The following is a 16357-nucleotide window of genomic DNA, read 5'->3' on the forward strand; positions in this document are numbered from 1 at the left end:
TTTAGTCATTCTATAATTTGTCAAATTTTAAAAAAAATTCATCGATAATGATAAAAAAGACTGTCACACGCACCGCGTGTGCAGAATAACTAGTATATATATATATATAGGTCGGCACTCACAGATATTTTTATTGGCTCTCATTAACTTATAGGTGAACGAACAGAAAATAAACCGCCACACAGTTGAGAGCGCCCCAATTCCGTTATAAAGTAGCGATGCGAAGCTAGGGAAGAACATATACTACGCCAAATCAACCGCTAAAATTCCTAGCGAATTTAAATTCAAACGATTCCGAAATCTTCATTTTAAAGCTGAAATTTTGTTGTTTTTCGTGCGAAACATCGTTAGAGTGGCGGTGATGGAGTCGGCAGAGAGTATTTGGAATGCGGTGGAAGTGCCGGAGAGTCACGGCTCGGAGATTCCGTCGTCTTCTCTTGCCGTTGACCACTCGCTCTCCCTCCTTGAAATGAAGCCTCGTATTGTGTAATTATTTTCTTTATTCTTGCTGTTATTATTTGTTTAACAGTTTGAATCAACCACGTGTTTTGGTTTTCTGCTTGATTTTTTTTAAATCTTCCGGGGGACATTATTGGTATTTATGTCCATCTAGACCTTATATCTTAATTCTGCTAATTCACGGTGTGAGAAATTGTGAGGTTGCTGATGCGGAAAGGAAAATAATTATTTGATTTTTGATGGGATTGATATGCGTAGGAGATGTACTTGCTTGCTTGTAGTAAAATTTTTATATTGGCATGCGAGCATGTGTGGGAGGCCAAGTCATTTCATTGTAACTGATGTTTGTGATTGATTAAATGAATCTTATGGTGACTGTATGGAGTTACTTGAGAAAGAAATGGTGAATGTTAGTTGTTTATTCACTTGTGAACTGGTACATATACACATTGATATTATACAGATTTGATAAAATCAGTTCTATCCTAAGATCATGACAATAAAAATATATACATATGCGAACCTGGTGAAATGAGTGAGCAGGGTCGGGTGCTCTACCGGATCTGCTATCAAAATGATGAAGGAAATAAGAGCAATGTAGATATCTGAACCAGAAGCTTCTTCCCCGGGCGGAGATGATTTCCTGCACTCAAGAAGGTAACCACGTGAATGGGCGCCGGAGGGGTGTCCGGCTTGGCCACTCCGATGCTTAAGTCAGTGAATGATTCAAGCCAAGAACCAATGTAACCAAGTGATGGTTGTGATATTGGTGTGAATGAATGAAAATGTAAATGTAAAGAGAGAACCTGGTATTTATAATAGGAGAAGTAATGATGACCTCGTTCTCCGTGCTACCTACTAATTATAGTAGGACGGCTGAGCACACCCTATATTCTGACATGTCAAATCTCATACTGGTCACATCCAGCCCGTCTGATTTTGTCAATCCATCGGCCTGGTGTCAGAGATGGGACAATCGCCCACATCCTATTCTGCTACTATACTCGAGTGCGGTGCTCATATCGAGGTGGCGCGGGTAGAAAGTTCCTGGGAGTTTGAACGAGAGCCCGGGCGTCCGGTGGCCCGGGGAGGAGACGTCCCGGGCATTCACCCGCCCGGCTCCTGATGAACCCTTCCTGTCGACTTGTCCTGATTCTGGCCATCCATCCACTATCCTGGGTCGTTCATGCCCCGGGCACAAGAATCGTCCATGACTCGGGCACAAGAATCGTCCATGACTCGGGCACAACCCGGGCTATCCCGAGGGTATCATCACTTCCTCCTTAAATAGTCGGGCTAGAGTCATACTCGCTGTCCCGATTAGTCTTTTGTGCCCGATCATGGAAAATATTTAATTTGTCTGTAAAAGCATCGGGGGCTTCATGTATCCCAGAGATGAGATGAAATGCCGGAGTCTCATGTCTTATGGACTTGAGATAAGATGCCGGGACCTCATGTCTCCCGGGCTTTAAAATAGATTGTCGGGGCCTCATATCTCCCGGACTTAGGAATGGTCGAGGTACGGAGCCCCGAGCCAGGTTTGAGAACCCTGGGCTTATGAATAACCAAGGTCCGGAGCCTTGGGCCGGGGAGCATGCCCCGGGTCTTGGGAGTGGTCGAGATGCGGAGCCCCGAGCCAGGGTACGGATCCCTGGACTTAATAGATGACCGAGGTACGGGTCCCCGGGCCAGGGTACGGGTCCCTGGACTTAAAAGATAACCGAGGTACGGGTCCCCAGGCCAGGGTACGGGTCCCTGGACTTAAAAGATGACCGAGGTACGGGTCCCCGGGCCAGAGTACGGGTCCCTGGACTTAAAGATAACCAGGGTGCGGAGCCCTGGCCCATGAATGGTCGAGGTACGGAGCCCCGAGCCAGGGTACGTATCCCTGGAGTTAATAGATAACCATGGTGAGGAGCCCTGGCCTTCATAAAAGGTCGAGGTACGGAGCCCCGAGCCAGGGTACGGATCTCTGGACTTAATAGATAACTAGGGTGTGGAGCCCTGGCCTTCATAAATGGTCGAGGTACGGAGCCCCGAGCCAGGGTACGGATCCCTGGAGTTAATAGATAACCATGGTGAGGAGACCTGACCTTCATGAATGGTCGAGGTGCGGAGCCCCGAGCCAGGGTACAGATCTCTGGACTTAATAGATAACCAGGGTGCGGAGCCCTGGCCTTCATAAATGGTTGAGGTACGGAGCCCCGAGCCAGGGTACGGATCCCTGGACTTAATAGATGACCGAGGTACGGGTCCCCGGGCCAGGGTACGGATCCCTGGACTTAATAGATAACCAGGGTGCGGAGACCTGGCCTTCATGAAAGGTCGAGGTACGGAGCCCCGAGCCAGGGTACGGATTGGGCTATTGTGTTCTATTGTGTTTTGCTTCTTATAAATCCAATTAATAGGAATGGAACCAAAAGGAAAACATAGGCAGTGGTTGATCGTTGGGATCACCCGCCCAATCAGCATTGGCAAAGACATGGAGTATAAGTGGAGAATTGCAACGAAGGAAAAGTCCATGGGCATTGGTGCCTTTGAGATAACGAAGCAATTGCTTAACTGCGGTCCATTGCGGCGTTGTATGAGTGCATGAATTGAGACAATTTATTAACTACAAATGACACATCTGGAGGTGTGAGAGACAAGCATTGCAGAGAGCCTAAGACTTGATGATATCGAGTGACATCAGTTGGTGGACTACCATCATGTATGATAAGAGATTCTGTAGAAAATAATGGGTTGGATATTTCACTCGTTGAGCTTTGTTTTAGCAAGTAGATCACAGATGTACTTTTGTTGTGATAGAAACAAGCCTTTAGGCGTGACTTGCGCTTCTATGCCAAGAAAATAAGATAGGGGCCCGGGATCTTTTAGTGAAAACTGAGTGGCTAGTGCATTAATAAACTGATCCACATGTGTACTGGAATTCCACATGACAATGATATCATCGACGTACATGAGAAGATAGAGAACACAAGTGTTGGCACATTGAATGAACAAAGAGCTGCCAGAGTGTGCTTTCTTGAAACCAATAGAGAGAAGAAAATTATGAAGCTCATTGTACCAAGCTCTTGGTGCTTGACGTAAATCATAAAAAGCCTTTTTAAGTTTGCACACATGATGTGGATATCTTAAATCCACAATCCAGGAGGTTGTTGCATGTAGACATCATCTGTAAGAGTACCCTGCAAAAAAGCATTATTAACATCGAGTTGGCATAGAGGGCAACCGATGCTTGTGGCAAGACTTAAGAGAATTCGAACAGTGGTTGGTTTAACAATAGGGCTGAAAGCATAAGTGAAATCAACACCCAGTCATTGATCAAATCCTTTAGCAACTAGTTGTACCTTATATCGAGAAACAAACTCAATTAGATTTCTCTTTATTCGATAATTTCACTTGCAGTCAACGATGTTTTGTGCAGGGTATTCATGGGATGCTGTCAACGGGGGCAATGCTGGGGGAAGGAAGCAAGCAGAGTTAAAGGAAGGTCAAACTCACATAAGTAGAGAGGGAGATACATTCATGAAAAGCGAGAAGACTAGTGTCCAAGTATTGTTACTGATCAAGGCATTGTACTCGGCTTGCATGGCTTGTCCCCACTTCAAGGACTTTTGGGCTTTTGAAAATGTACGAGGTTCAATTTCATCGTCAGAGGTGGTGAGTGTGGCATTAACGTCAAATATTTTCTTTGGCTTAAAGATTATTATCTTTGGATCTTGTGGTGATGGGGTTACGTGGGCTAGATTGAGTAGATAAGATAGGAGGTGATTGAGAATTTACTTGTAATTGATGGAGTACTAGAGCATCATGTGGTTGAGGAGATGAAGGAATATTGTTGGTGACCCGACACCCTGTTCATTGTTGATTTTTGAGTCAAACCTTTACCATTTAAATTGGGAGAATCATGAGAGGTATTAATTATTTGATTGGGTGGGGAGAGTGATGCAGATTGTGGGGATATTTGAGGAATATGAGATGTAGGTGACCCAAAATTATTGGGTGATGGAAGCGTTGATTTTGGGACATAATCATTTAACATTGTAAGATCAATAGGATGAGGATTTGAAGATGGATTAATAGTAGAGGAATCTTCTGTAATTAAGGTAGCAATGGGTGATGCCAAATTGAGCCATTGATTGAGAGTGTCAACAGTAGGTTGAGATGAATTTAAGAGAGGATTTAGGAAAGGAAATATTGATTCAACGAACTTGACATGGCGAGAGACAAAAATTCGGTTACTTTTTGGTTCAAGACATAGTTAGGCATTGTGTTCATTTAAGTAACCAGCAAAGACAATCGTGAGAGCGGGGTTCAAGTTTATGTGATGTGTAAGGGCACAACCAAGGATAAATAAGCAGCCAAATATTTTAAGTTTATGGTAATTTGGATTTTTCTTGAAAATTATACCAAATTGTGATTGAAAGTTTAAGGTAGAGGTTGACATCCTACTAATGAGATCGGCGACAGCCTGGAATGCTAAAGACCAATAGCAAATGAGCACATGACATGATGCAACAAGCTAAGGGTGGTTTCGACAATGTGTCGATGTTTACATTTTGCGATACCCACTAATTCGGGTGTATGAGGTGGGGATTTAAGATGTTGGATACCATAATGAAATAGGAGATGGTCAAGACCACGAGCTTCACCACTACAGTCGGAATACACCGTCCACTACAGTCGGAATACACCGTTTTGATAGTGGTTTGAAAGAAATTTTCGACAAGCTTTTGAAACGTTCAAAAATAGTGGAAACATCAAATTTTCATTTGGTAGGATATAGCATGTGTATTTTGTATAATAATCTGCAAAAATCTCACAGTATCGATACTTGTCAAATGTTTTTAAAGGAGCAGAGCCCCAAACATCAGTAAAGATCGTTTGAAGAGGTCGAGTTCAATTAATAGAGGAGACACCAAATGGTAGTTTGTGACTTGTATTGGAAAGACAAGCATCACAATAAGATAAATTAAAAAAGTTGACTCAGAAATAGGAATATGTTCGAAAGAGATAATTGTTAGGAGAATTTTTTAGGAGGGTGCCCAAGACGACAATGCCATGAGTCCAACGTATTGATGGTGGATACTAAGGCAGTAGATGAAGTGTTTGACATTGATGCATGTGTCAGCTACTGGTAAATATTTCCTCTAATCTGTCGTTGGACCAAGGAATCCCCCGTACTTAGATCATTCACAAGAAAATAATCAGGAAAAAATTCAATAGATGTATTATTGTGAGTACAAAATTGTGAAACAGAGAGAAGGTTTTGTTAATTTGTGAAGCACACAAAACATTGTTTAACTGAAAAGTGGTAGTAGGTAAAGCAAGTGTACTAGAGCCTATGTGAGTAATAAGAATGCTTTTACCATTGCCGACCACAATATTTTCATTGCGGCTATAGTCTGAATGGATCGACAGTTTCTATAGATCGGAGGTGATATGATGTGATGCACCCGAATCGACGATCCAATTAATGTTGTTTCCTAGCATACTATTTGTTGTGTGATTGACTTATGGCCAAGATTGCCTATGAGATGGTGCTAGTTGGGAGCGACAAAACTTTGCATTTTGTCCATTCTTGTCACACAATTGACAAACAATTTTTGGTTTGTTTCCCCCCTATTGCCAATGCCAAGATTGTAGTTGAGAACTGGAATTTCAAGAATTGAAAAGGTCGGAATATTTCCATGAGTGTTGCGATTGTTGAAGGAATATCCAGAGTTATTCTAAAGGTGCCGTTTTGATTTTGATTGAAGCCTGAATTGTTGCCGTAGTTCTTCCATCTCTCTTTCTTATTTTGTGTCTTTTTGTTGAGTTGAGCGGTTGAGAGGTTGATTTATTCGCATATGTCATTTCCAGTTTTTCCCATGCTTTGGCTGCCGTTTTGCACCTAGAGACACGTGGGGACACTGATGCGGAGATGGAAGTTTGGATAACGTGCAAAATTAGGCGATCTTGTCTTAACCATATCTTGTGATCTGGATTTGTGATAGGGGTCGGGTTCCCGAAGTAATGGTAGTTGCGGCTGGTCATGGCAAGGTTCCGTGAAGATATCTGATGAGATCATAGCCAAATAAGAGATTAGTGAACTGAGAACTCCATGTTGCAAAGTCTCCTCCTTTGGATAGTTTTAGTGGAATTTGTGCAGCCGTGTTTATGGATATAAGTGTTGAATTTTGAGAAGCTCTGGTGTTAAATATAGTGGTAACTCTTGGTGACTCAGAGGAGGATGGATTTTCAGACATGGTTGGTAAAAGAAAGGGAAAGCTACAAAGATATCAGAGGAGAAAAAAAGGATCGGAACTGCTAGAAGCTCTGGTAGCACGAAGAAAGAAATGTTGAATAATTGTTAGTTGTTTATTCACTTGTGAATTGGTACATATACACCGTGGTATGGTAGAGATTTGGTAAGAATCAATTCTATCCTGAGATCACGTCAATGAAAATATATAATTGAATACATCTATGATTAATTGCCAAGGTCAAGGATGTGATTATTCTTATCAGTTACTTGGTCGGGTACCTATGGTAACTATGTAAGTGTAAATTTGGCATGTAAGGATGAAGCTAGTTTCTGATATTTTGGAGAAAATATTATCCGAGCATATCCAAGTTTTTGGCCTGGTTGTAACATGGCATTTATAGGAAAATGGGCTGTAATGGGGTTAAAGAATAGTGGTTTGGAATCTGAATCCACTGAAGTGGTGCAGAGAGATATCTCGATTGAGGCAGAGAGTGTTAGGAGGAACATGTTGGCGAGACCCCTTAGCAATATATTTTATAGCTAGTTCTGTTGAAAAGACTAGCAGCTTAAAGTGTCTGATATGCTTGGATAAGCTTCTAGCTTATTAGATATGACTTCCCCAGTGTTTATTGTTCAAAATTTGCTCCAAGATAAAGATGGTTCTTGGGTCAATATGGACATATGCAAATACGAAGTTCCTCTTTTCCTAAACTCGACCCAGTTTCTCCAAGGAATCAGACTGCGTTACTCTACTGAGGTCAGGATTTTGGATTTCTTATGCTATTCCACTTTTAAATTTAAACGGAATGGAAACTAACCTTTCAATGTACCTGATAATTGATCATCATGTCGCAAAATTTGCGCCAGAAAAGGCTCATTGATACTACCATGAGCCTTCACCAGACGTCATTGGCTGAGAATTATCTCCAGAGATCATCAGGAGTCCTAACTTTGCAATGCTAAGATAGGTTAACCTGAGTGACTGTTTACTGTTGTCGAGTATACTCCATATACGAACGATGAATGATAAGTAATATGTTCATTACCATCATTGCCCAACTGCAGGAGTGTTTTTATTGGGTTCTAGCTCAAAACCTCTGGTTTTACCTCGTCAGTTCTATAAATGAGAAAATGTATTGCTTTACCTTTTGGAGATTTTTATCCTCATCCGAGTGCAAGCTCTGTGTTTGTATGCTTGCCTCAAATACACGACGCCCTGCATATTTTTTATAACTGCCGCCAATTGTACCTTTATAAATGTAGTTTGGTTTTCAGATTATGGGATATATATTTCGTGCTTATGATATGTGGCCTTCTGAGTTATGAAAAAGAATATTAAAAGTCGTGATAAAGTTTAGTCACAATTTATAAAATTGTAGACGGCCCATGTAAATTTCCTGATGTTAGCCGTTGCTGGATGGAATTTTCGTAATCCATGTTCATAAACATTGGGTCCTCTATGTTTCTAAAGCCATAAGTACTCCCTCGATGTGAATTGACACGTATTTTCTATTTTATTTTCTGTTGCTATTTTCAGTTCGTCTTATATTTATTGCATGTTTTTTTTAAAAATGATATATCATGGAACTAAGCATTTAAAAAAAAAAAAATTACTCATGAAAAAAACTATGAGGATTCACTTCAAATACTTGAGTTGAAGTCAAATAATTTTAAACTTTTCTTGTACATTCTCTCAAAATTTCCTCATTTAACTTTTTTCATTAACGATTTTCCTTTGCCAGGGAGCTGTGCAAGGATCTATTCAAACAATGGTCAAGTTTGGATGCGTCAGATTTCTCTCTTGAAACAGTATCTGGTGGCATTACAAATCTTTGTGCGTCTCTTTCTTGTTTCTCTCAAAAGAATTGATTAAAAATAACGTTCTTAAATTTAAGATCTACAAGAAAGTAATATGTTCTTATATTTACATTTGCCAGTTAACTGGCTGTCATTAACATATCATTTTTATTTTGATTTTGAATGCAACAGTACTCAAGGTATCCGTGAAAGAAAAAGGTGGAAATGTTGTACATATGACTGTTCGATTATATGGACCAAATACTGAATATGTGATCAATCGGGAAAGGGAATTGCAGGTAAATTGGTGATGTTTCTGAGCTTTTTGCCCTCCCCCTTACCATGTGGATTATTCAGGACCTATTGTAGTTTTTTTGAGTGCATCGGGATTTAGACTCGAAAAATATACATTCTATTTATGACTAGTTCCTGCTAAAGCAGCTCCCTATACTGCTTAGCACCTGTCATCTCATCCTCATTCCATTGATACGAGCTAGGTGTTTCTAAAAATATCCTTTTAGACCTTCCTTTATCATGACTACTATGGTATTCAATATAGGCGATCATTGTGCACTCTGTTGCAATTTACAAGCTGTTGATGTACATTATGAGCTATTTTGGATACAGAAGTTGTAACCTAAAAAAACACTTGATTAAGTTCAGCTTTTTAAGTGCTTTTATTAAAAAAATCAAATGCAATTTTGGTGGCTAAATGTTGAAAAATGCTTTGTTTTTATTTTTAAATATAATTAGAAGCAAAAGCCCAAAAACTATAAATTATAGCTTCTAAAAACACTTTTTTAAGTGCTTTTTAAACCACTCTTGTAACCACACGCCATAATTTTTAAGAAAAACACTTTTTTTTATTTATAAAAAAACGTGTATTTAATCCCTTGGCTTCTCCAACCAAACGGGCTATATATTGGCTGCATATTTCCAAACACCAGCTGTACATGTTCTAAAATTTTTTAATCTCATGTTATTGACTGCATTTTGTTTAAGCCTAAGTTGTATTTTATGTTTAGGCCATTCCATCCCTCTCAGCCGCAGGATTTGGTGCCAAGTTACTTGGCGTTTTTGGAAATGGCATGGTGCAGTCATTTATCAATGCTCGTACACTAACACCATCAGGTAAACATTTGGAAGATATCATGTTGCATGAAGTTAATTGCTTTGAAAATAGAACTTGCCTCTTTGATTATGTTTAATCACTCGTCAACATTTGTTCATATCTTATCCTTTGAAGTGACTCATTTGTGGTGATATTTATAAGTTTTCTGTACGTGGGTCTTGATCGAGATTTTGCTAGAGGGATCCATCGGGTGCCTTTATGTCGGAGGTTTGAATTTAAAATAAGGCCTAAGTTCTTTATATTATTAGATAAGTATCTATCTACTGTTTAAATTTTAAAGTTTAAGTTTAGATTAAATCAGGTTTCTTATTCATTGATTTCTTTTGTATAAATAAGTTATGTACTCGGCTATTATTAACATGATTCGATTTCCATCCAATATACACGTTCTCTCATAAACCACATGTATCAGACGTCGGGTGTGGCCAATGACGAACTACGGCACGACCTATTCCACCGACAGTTCATCACCACCGGTGAGCACGACCCAAATCATGGGTGATGCTTCTCTTCTCTCCATCACGTGCCACAAGCTTACTGGCTGGAATTTTTTTGTCTTGGTCACAATCTGTCCTCATGTACATTTGTGGACGTGGCAAAGAACATCATCTCACGGGCAGTGTGACACGACCTGACTCGGATGATGTCAGGTTCAAAAATTGGAAGGCTGAAAACAACCTAGTCATGTCTTGGTTGAATAATTCAACGACGCCTGGAATTGGTGAAAATTTTCTCCTCTACTCGGCTGCAAAAGACATTTGAAATGCGGCCAGAGAAACATATTCTTGCAAAGATAACACAGCCAAGCTCTTTGCCATTGAATCTAGTGTTTGCATGATCTCTGCCAAAAAGAAAGCTCAGTTGCTAACTACTCTTCCTTGACTCGACAATGGCAGAAAATTGATCTCATCGACGAATTTCAATGGACGTGCTCCAAGGATGAGAAACTCTATCGCTCAATTGTTGAAAGTAAGCGAGTATTCAAATTCCTGATGGGCTAAATCGAGATCTTGATGATGTCCGTGGTCGGGTCCTGAGCACAAAGCCATTATCAAGCCTCCCCACCGCCTCCTCGGTGGCCAAACTAGAAAAAAGCCGTGCTCTTTGCAGCACAGTTCCGTAGCCCCTGATGGTTCTGCTCTCATGTTACAGCTCCAAGCCCTATCATTCCCACTCGAGTCTACGCACTCTAATACACGGGATGGACATTTTTCAATAGCCCCAAAAGGAAAAGATCAGTTCCAGGATGACTTTGGTGCGAAAAATGCAAGAAACCTAATCACAACATTGATTATTGCTGGAAAATTCATGGCAAGTCCGCGGATTGGAAGCCTACACGAAAACGTCGGGCTAATGCTATTGTCTTAGTTGCCGATACTTCTTCCGTTGATGCAATGCCCTTCACCAGCGCCCAGTTGGACGTCCTCCAAAAGCTATTCCGCCAGCGATCCCAGCTGCCATCAAACACCGACATTGAATCAGGAAGTATTACTGCCCAAGGTGATAATCCCCTTGCATTTTTCTATTAGCGTGTTTCTTCACAATCGTGGATTGTTGGGTATTCCCCAACCAGAAAAGATATTAGTTATTCCTCTCACCAGAAAATTCTACTTGTCCATGCATGTCACTTTTCATGAAAACGAGTCCTTCTTTACACCTTCATGCACCCAACATCCATTGAGTAACTTTGTCACATTTGATCGTTTATCCGCTGCATATCGTACATTTTTTGTGAATTAAGATCAGGTACAAGTACCATCAAGCATCAATTAAGCTCTCCAAAATCCACATTGGAGAACATCTGCATTTGATGAAATCCTGGCCCTTGAAAAGAACAATATTTGGCAGATCACAGAACTTCTACCCGGGAAACGTGCTATTGGTTGCAAATGTCTCTTCATAGTAAAGCACAAAGCTGATGGAAACATTGAACGGTTTAAAGCACGTCTAGAAGAAAAAAAGGTATACCCAAACATATGTGATTGATTATTAAGAAACTTTCGCACCAGTAGCCATGCTGAACACAATACATGTACTCCTGTCCATTGCCACAAATTTAGATTGGCCTCTATACCAGCTTGATGTCAAGAATGCCTTCTTATATGGAGAATTGGAAGAGGAAATCTACATGAATATACCTACAGAATTTGAGTCAGAAGACACTGTTAACAAGGTATGTAGGTTGAAGAAATCACTTTATGGTTTAAAACTATCGCCTAGGGTTGGTTTCACAGGTTCACCAAAGTCCTGAAATGCAATGGATATCTACACTGCCAATCAGACCACTCTATGTTTGTTAAACACTCCAACATAGATGGAATCTTTGTTATCATTGTCTATGTTGATGATATTGTGATCGGAAATCATGAGGAGGAAATCACTCAGACTAAGCGGCTGCTTTCAAAGGAATTCGAGCTGAAAGATCTTGGACCCTTGAAATATTTATTGGGAATGAAAATGGCGAGATCAAAGCATGGAATTTTAATTTCTCAAAGAAAATATGTCTTGGATCTCTTAAAAGAAACAAGGATGTTGGGGTGCAAGACTTTTGATACACCAATGGACCCAAGTATAATAATTGGTCAGAAGAATGACAGTTCTCCTGTTCATAAAGAAAGATATCAAAGATTAGTAAGCAAGTTGATATATCTCTCTTGTACAAGACCCGATATTGGATATGTTGTAAGCTTCATAAGTCAGTTCACGAACAATCCAACAGAGAAACAAATGGAGGTTGTTTTTAGGATATTGAAGTACCTAAAAGGGCCTCTTGGAAGGGACTGTGTTTCCACATAACCACCTTTATACAAGTATGCAGTTACGCGGACTGGGTAGGATCTTCTACTGATAGACTTACATCTAGGTATTGCTCATTTGTTTGGGAAAACCTAGTAACATGGCGTAACAAGAAGTAAACAGTGGTGGCAAGAAGCAGAAGTAGAATTGAATTTCGGTCACTGGCCAATGAGATTTGCGAAGGAATATGGCTCCAAAGGTTGTTGACTGAGTTGAAATTGGAAGGACATCAGACAATCGAAAGAGTTTGAATTGGAAGGACATCAGACAATCGAACTAAAGTGTGACAGCCTAGCAGCAATAAGCATTGCCAAGAATGCAATTCATTAAGATCATACTAAGCATGTTGAGATCGATCGTCATTTCATCAGTGAAAAAACTGAGATGAGAATTCTGAGAGTTAACCGCGTTGCAAGTTGTATATGTTCTAACAAAGGCTCTATTTCGACCCATGTTTAAAGACTTGGTGTTGAAGTTGAGGCATGATTGACATATATCACCAAACTTAAGGGGGAGTGTCGGATACTTGAATTTAAAATAAGGATAGGTTCTTTAGATTATCCAATACTGTTTAAATTTTAAAGTGTAAGTTTAGATTAAGTTTCTTATCCATTGATTTGTTTTATATCAATTTTCATGTTATTCTCTCATAAAACACACTTTAAATGCATACCTAGAAACTGTCTGGAATAAAATATGGACATTCCCTCAATTTCGGCTGCAGGAAATTACTTTCTTGGGCCTCTCGAATCCATAAAAGACCTTCTACAACTTTTGTGTTTTACATTTGGACATTGGAGGCTTTTGTCAAAGTTTTATGGTCGCCTAAAGTCAGTTGCTTATAATCCGTCACTGCCAAGATTTGTTGGCGACCTCCCCCAACCTCCCAATAAAAATAAATAAAAAAAGGTATGTGTGTGTGTGGATTAAATAGTCGGAGCTATATTAAACAAGTGCTTCTACTTGGTTTGCGGTTTCAAAACATTCTCAATTGATCCAATTTTTTCTCTTATTCCCAGTCAAAATTTCTTTTCAGCTTTGTTTCTAGCCACCATCCATTCTTAAATGCTACAGCCGTACCTGCGAGGAGCGCCATTGAACAATTTGTATTGTCACAATATTTGTGATTTAAATTTGAATTTTTTTCCTCATCTTGTTGGTTTTTCTTGACAGACATGCGAAAGCCAAAGCTCATCTCAAAAATTGCTAAAGAGCTCCGGAGGTTCCATGAGGTGGAAATAACTGGTTCTAAAGAGCCTCAACTGTGGAATGACATCTTCAAGTTCTTTGAACGAGGTGCTCTATTAGCAGTAAATGATCTGGATGTGCTTAATTTTCAATATTTTATATGATGAATTTGGAAAATCTTGTAAGGTTGATGACTGTCAGTGGTTGTTATCTTGGTATTTTATGTCTGATGACTGTGAAGTTTACATGCAGCGTCAAGCCTCAAGTTTGATGATCATGAGAAGCGAAGAAAGTACGAGACAATTTCATTTGGAGAAATTCATAAAGAAATCATTGAACTCAAGGTTATATTTTACATTTGTTTCCGGCTTGCATATTTTGTCATTGCCTCTGATTGTTCCATAGAATCTGCCTGTTATCTTGGATTAATATCTGTATGGTTTTCTTTGCTCATTTGAACACTGTCTTCTTGCTCTTAGCATCAGAAACAGTTATTGATTGATGAACACATAGCATTGCCTTAGGATTTTTGAAGTCAATAGTTGGCCAATGTAGCAAGATATTGGCTAATAGAGACCATAGGCATATTTCTTTGTTTCTGTTATCTTGTGTGAGAAGTTAGATCATTATTTGTGAACAACATATTTCTTATTCTGGAACAGGAAATGACAGATCGCTTTAATGCTCCCATTGTGTTTTCACACAATGATCTGCTTTCTGGGAATTTGATGCTTAATGATGAGGAAGGTGAGCATCATCCATAGCTGATAGCTTTATACTCTCTCTCTCTCTCTCTCTCTCTCTCTCTCTCTCACACACACACACACACACACAGAGTAAGCGCTTTGTGCTATTTTATGTTACCAGCTGTTTCTTGGCTTCTTTGACCTTTTTAATACTTGTTTTAAAAATGTAGCAAACATCACTGTTGACCTGTGGGTTCAGTTTTAGCTTATGCAAACGTATCAGAACAATATCAGACAGCTTTTTAATTGGTTTTATTTTTGTTATGACATGGTATCAACATTTTCAACATCATTAAAATTCAATATGAAAGACTTCCTTGAGGTGAATATGTACTACTGGTTATTTATGTGGGCTTAATTACCATTTGGTCAGATATGATGAGAAGTATGTGAAGTGTGGTACATAGAATAAATAAACGTTTGCTTTAATGAACCAATGGTAAATTTGAGGTGGAAATACCATTCTCCGGGACAATTTGAGGACAGATTTATATGAATTATGAAAGGGGTGATATAGAAGCATCACATAATTGTGGTCATCAAATTGCTGACGGTTGATGCATCTACCTTATTGAAGCGATTTGGGCATATGAACCTGACTTGATTTGGCTCTCCTTTTTCCTTTGTTCATTTTGGGAGAAATTTCAAAATGTGGTAACCGATATCAATGTTATAGATGTCGGTAATTTTTCTTTCCTCCTTTTCATTACTGACATTCTTATGAGCTCCCACTTGTTTTGGTAAATTTTCAGATAAGCTTTACTTCATTGACTTTGAATATGGATCATACAGTTACAGAGGTTTTGACATCGGAAATCACTTCAACGAATATGCTGGCTATGATTGTGACTATAGCTTGTGCGTCATCTTCCTTTTCTAACATTGTATTTAATTTGTATTCCTCTATTGCAGAATTATAGGATATATTTGTAGTTATTCTGAGACTTATTTCATTTGCAGGTACCCAATTAAAGACGAACAGTACCACTTCTTCAGGCACTACTTGAAACCAGACAGCCCACACGAAGTATGTTGCAGTCTTTCATACATCTGATCATAGAACCAATACCAAATGTCTTTGAATTTAACTAATGTTATTAGCTATGGAGTGAATAGAGCCATTGTATATGTGTCTCGAAAACTTGTAACTCCGCTTATTAGGGGAAAAATATTGACATAAAATGGAAGTAATCTGTGTCGGTATAGGTATCTATGATAATTAAGGTAATTAAGGTGATCCAAATCCAAATTATATATTATCATGTGGCCTTTAATGGACATGGCTACAACCTCCCTGCAGGTTTCTAATGAAGAACTCGAAGCTCTTTACTCGGAGACAAATACCTATATGCTAGCCTCGCATCTTTATTGGGCTCTATGGGCTCTAATCCAGGTACTTTTAGCTTTTTCCTACTGTTGCGCATAAAAAATGGTGGTGTTGCATTAAGATTTACCTGTTTGTTGTGGCAGGCCAAAATGTCTCCTATTGATTTTGATTATCTGAGCTATTTCTTCCTACGACACAATGAGTACAAGAATCAAAAGGAGAAGAGTTTCTTGTTGGCACGTTCTAAGTTTGCTTGATCATAGATCGATTCATGAAACTTTGTTTTTGTGCTTTCTGTTGTAATCCGATGGCATGTTGCCTGGTGTTGTACAAATAATAATGTTCCATTTTGCAAGAGTAGGAAACACTACCTCCTTTCTAGAAATAGCGCCATTTTAGTGAACAGAAAAATGTCGTTTCTTATCAGCAATTTTGCTTCAAAAGATTGTAGTAGGGATGTTTTGGTCTTCCAGTATTAATAATAGCTTTGTTTGGTTCCAAGGTTTTCTTTTGCGCTATGATATTAGTTTCCTTATATCGAAATCGACAATACTACCCAAAAAAAATGTATTAGTTAAAGTCGAAATGCATTATTATGTGTTAACAAATTGAAAGGCTTTATCGATTATAAAATAATTGACATTTTCAACAGTTTCACAAGA

The 16357-nt window shown here is 39.2% G+C and overlaps 1 protein-coding gene across 1 annotated transcript; it reads left to right on the forward strand.

Moving 5' to 3' along the window:
- The first annotated feature begins 135 nt into the window (after window positions 1-135).
- Window positions 136-16196, forward strand: LOC142528644 (putative ethanolamine kinase). Its single transcript, XM_075633733.1, has 11 exons — window positions 136-486; window positions 8452-8543; window positions 8699-8805; window positions 9532-9637; window positions 13608-13730; window positions 13875-13966; window positions 14285-14369; window positions 15121-15226; window positions 15329-15395; window positions 15669-15761; window positions 15839-16196. The coding sequence occupies exons 1-11, from the start codon at window positions 362-364 to the stop codon at window positions 15950-15952; spliced, it is 1110 nt and encodes a 369-aa protein (XP_075489848.1). The 5' UTR covers window positions 136-361; the 3' UTR covers window positions 15953-16196.
- The last annotated feature ends 161 nt before the right edge of the window (window positions 16197-16357 follow it).

This window comes from Primulina tabacum, chromosome 2, assembly GCF_025594145.1.
Source record: "Primulina tabacum isolate GXHZ01 chromosome 2, ASM2559414v2, whole genome shotgun sequence".
NCBI lineage: Eukaryota > Viridiplantae > Streptophyta > Magnoliopsida > Lamiales > Gesneriaceae > Primulina > Primulina tabacum.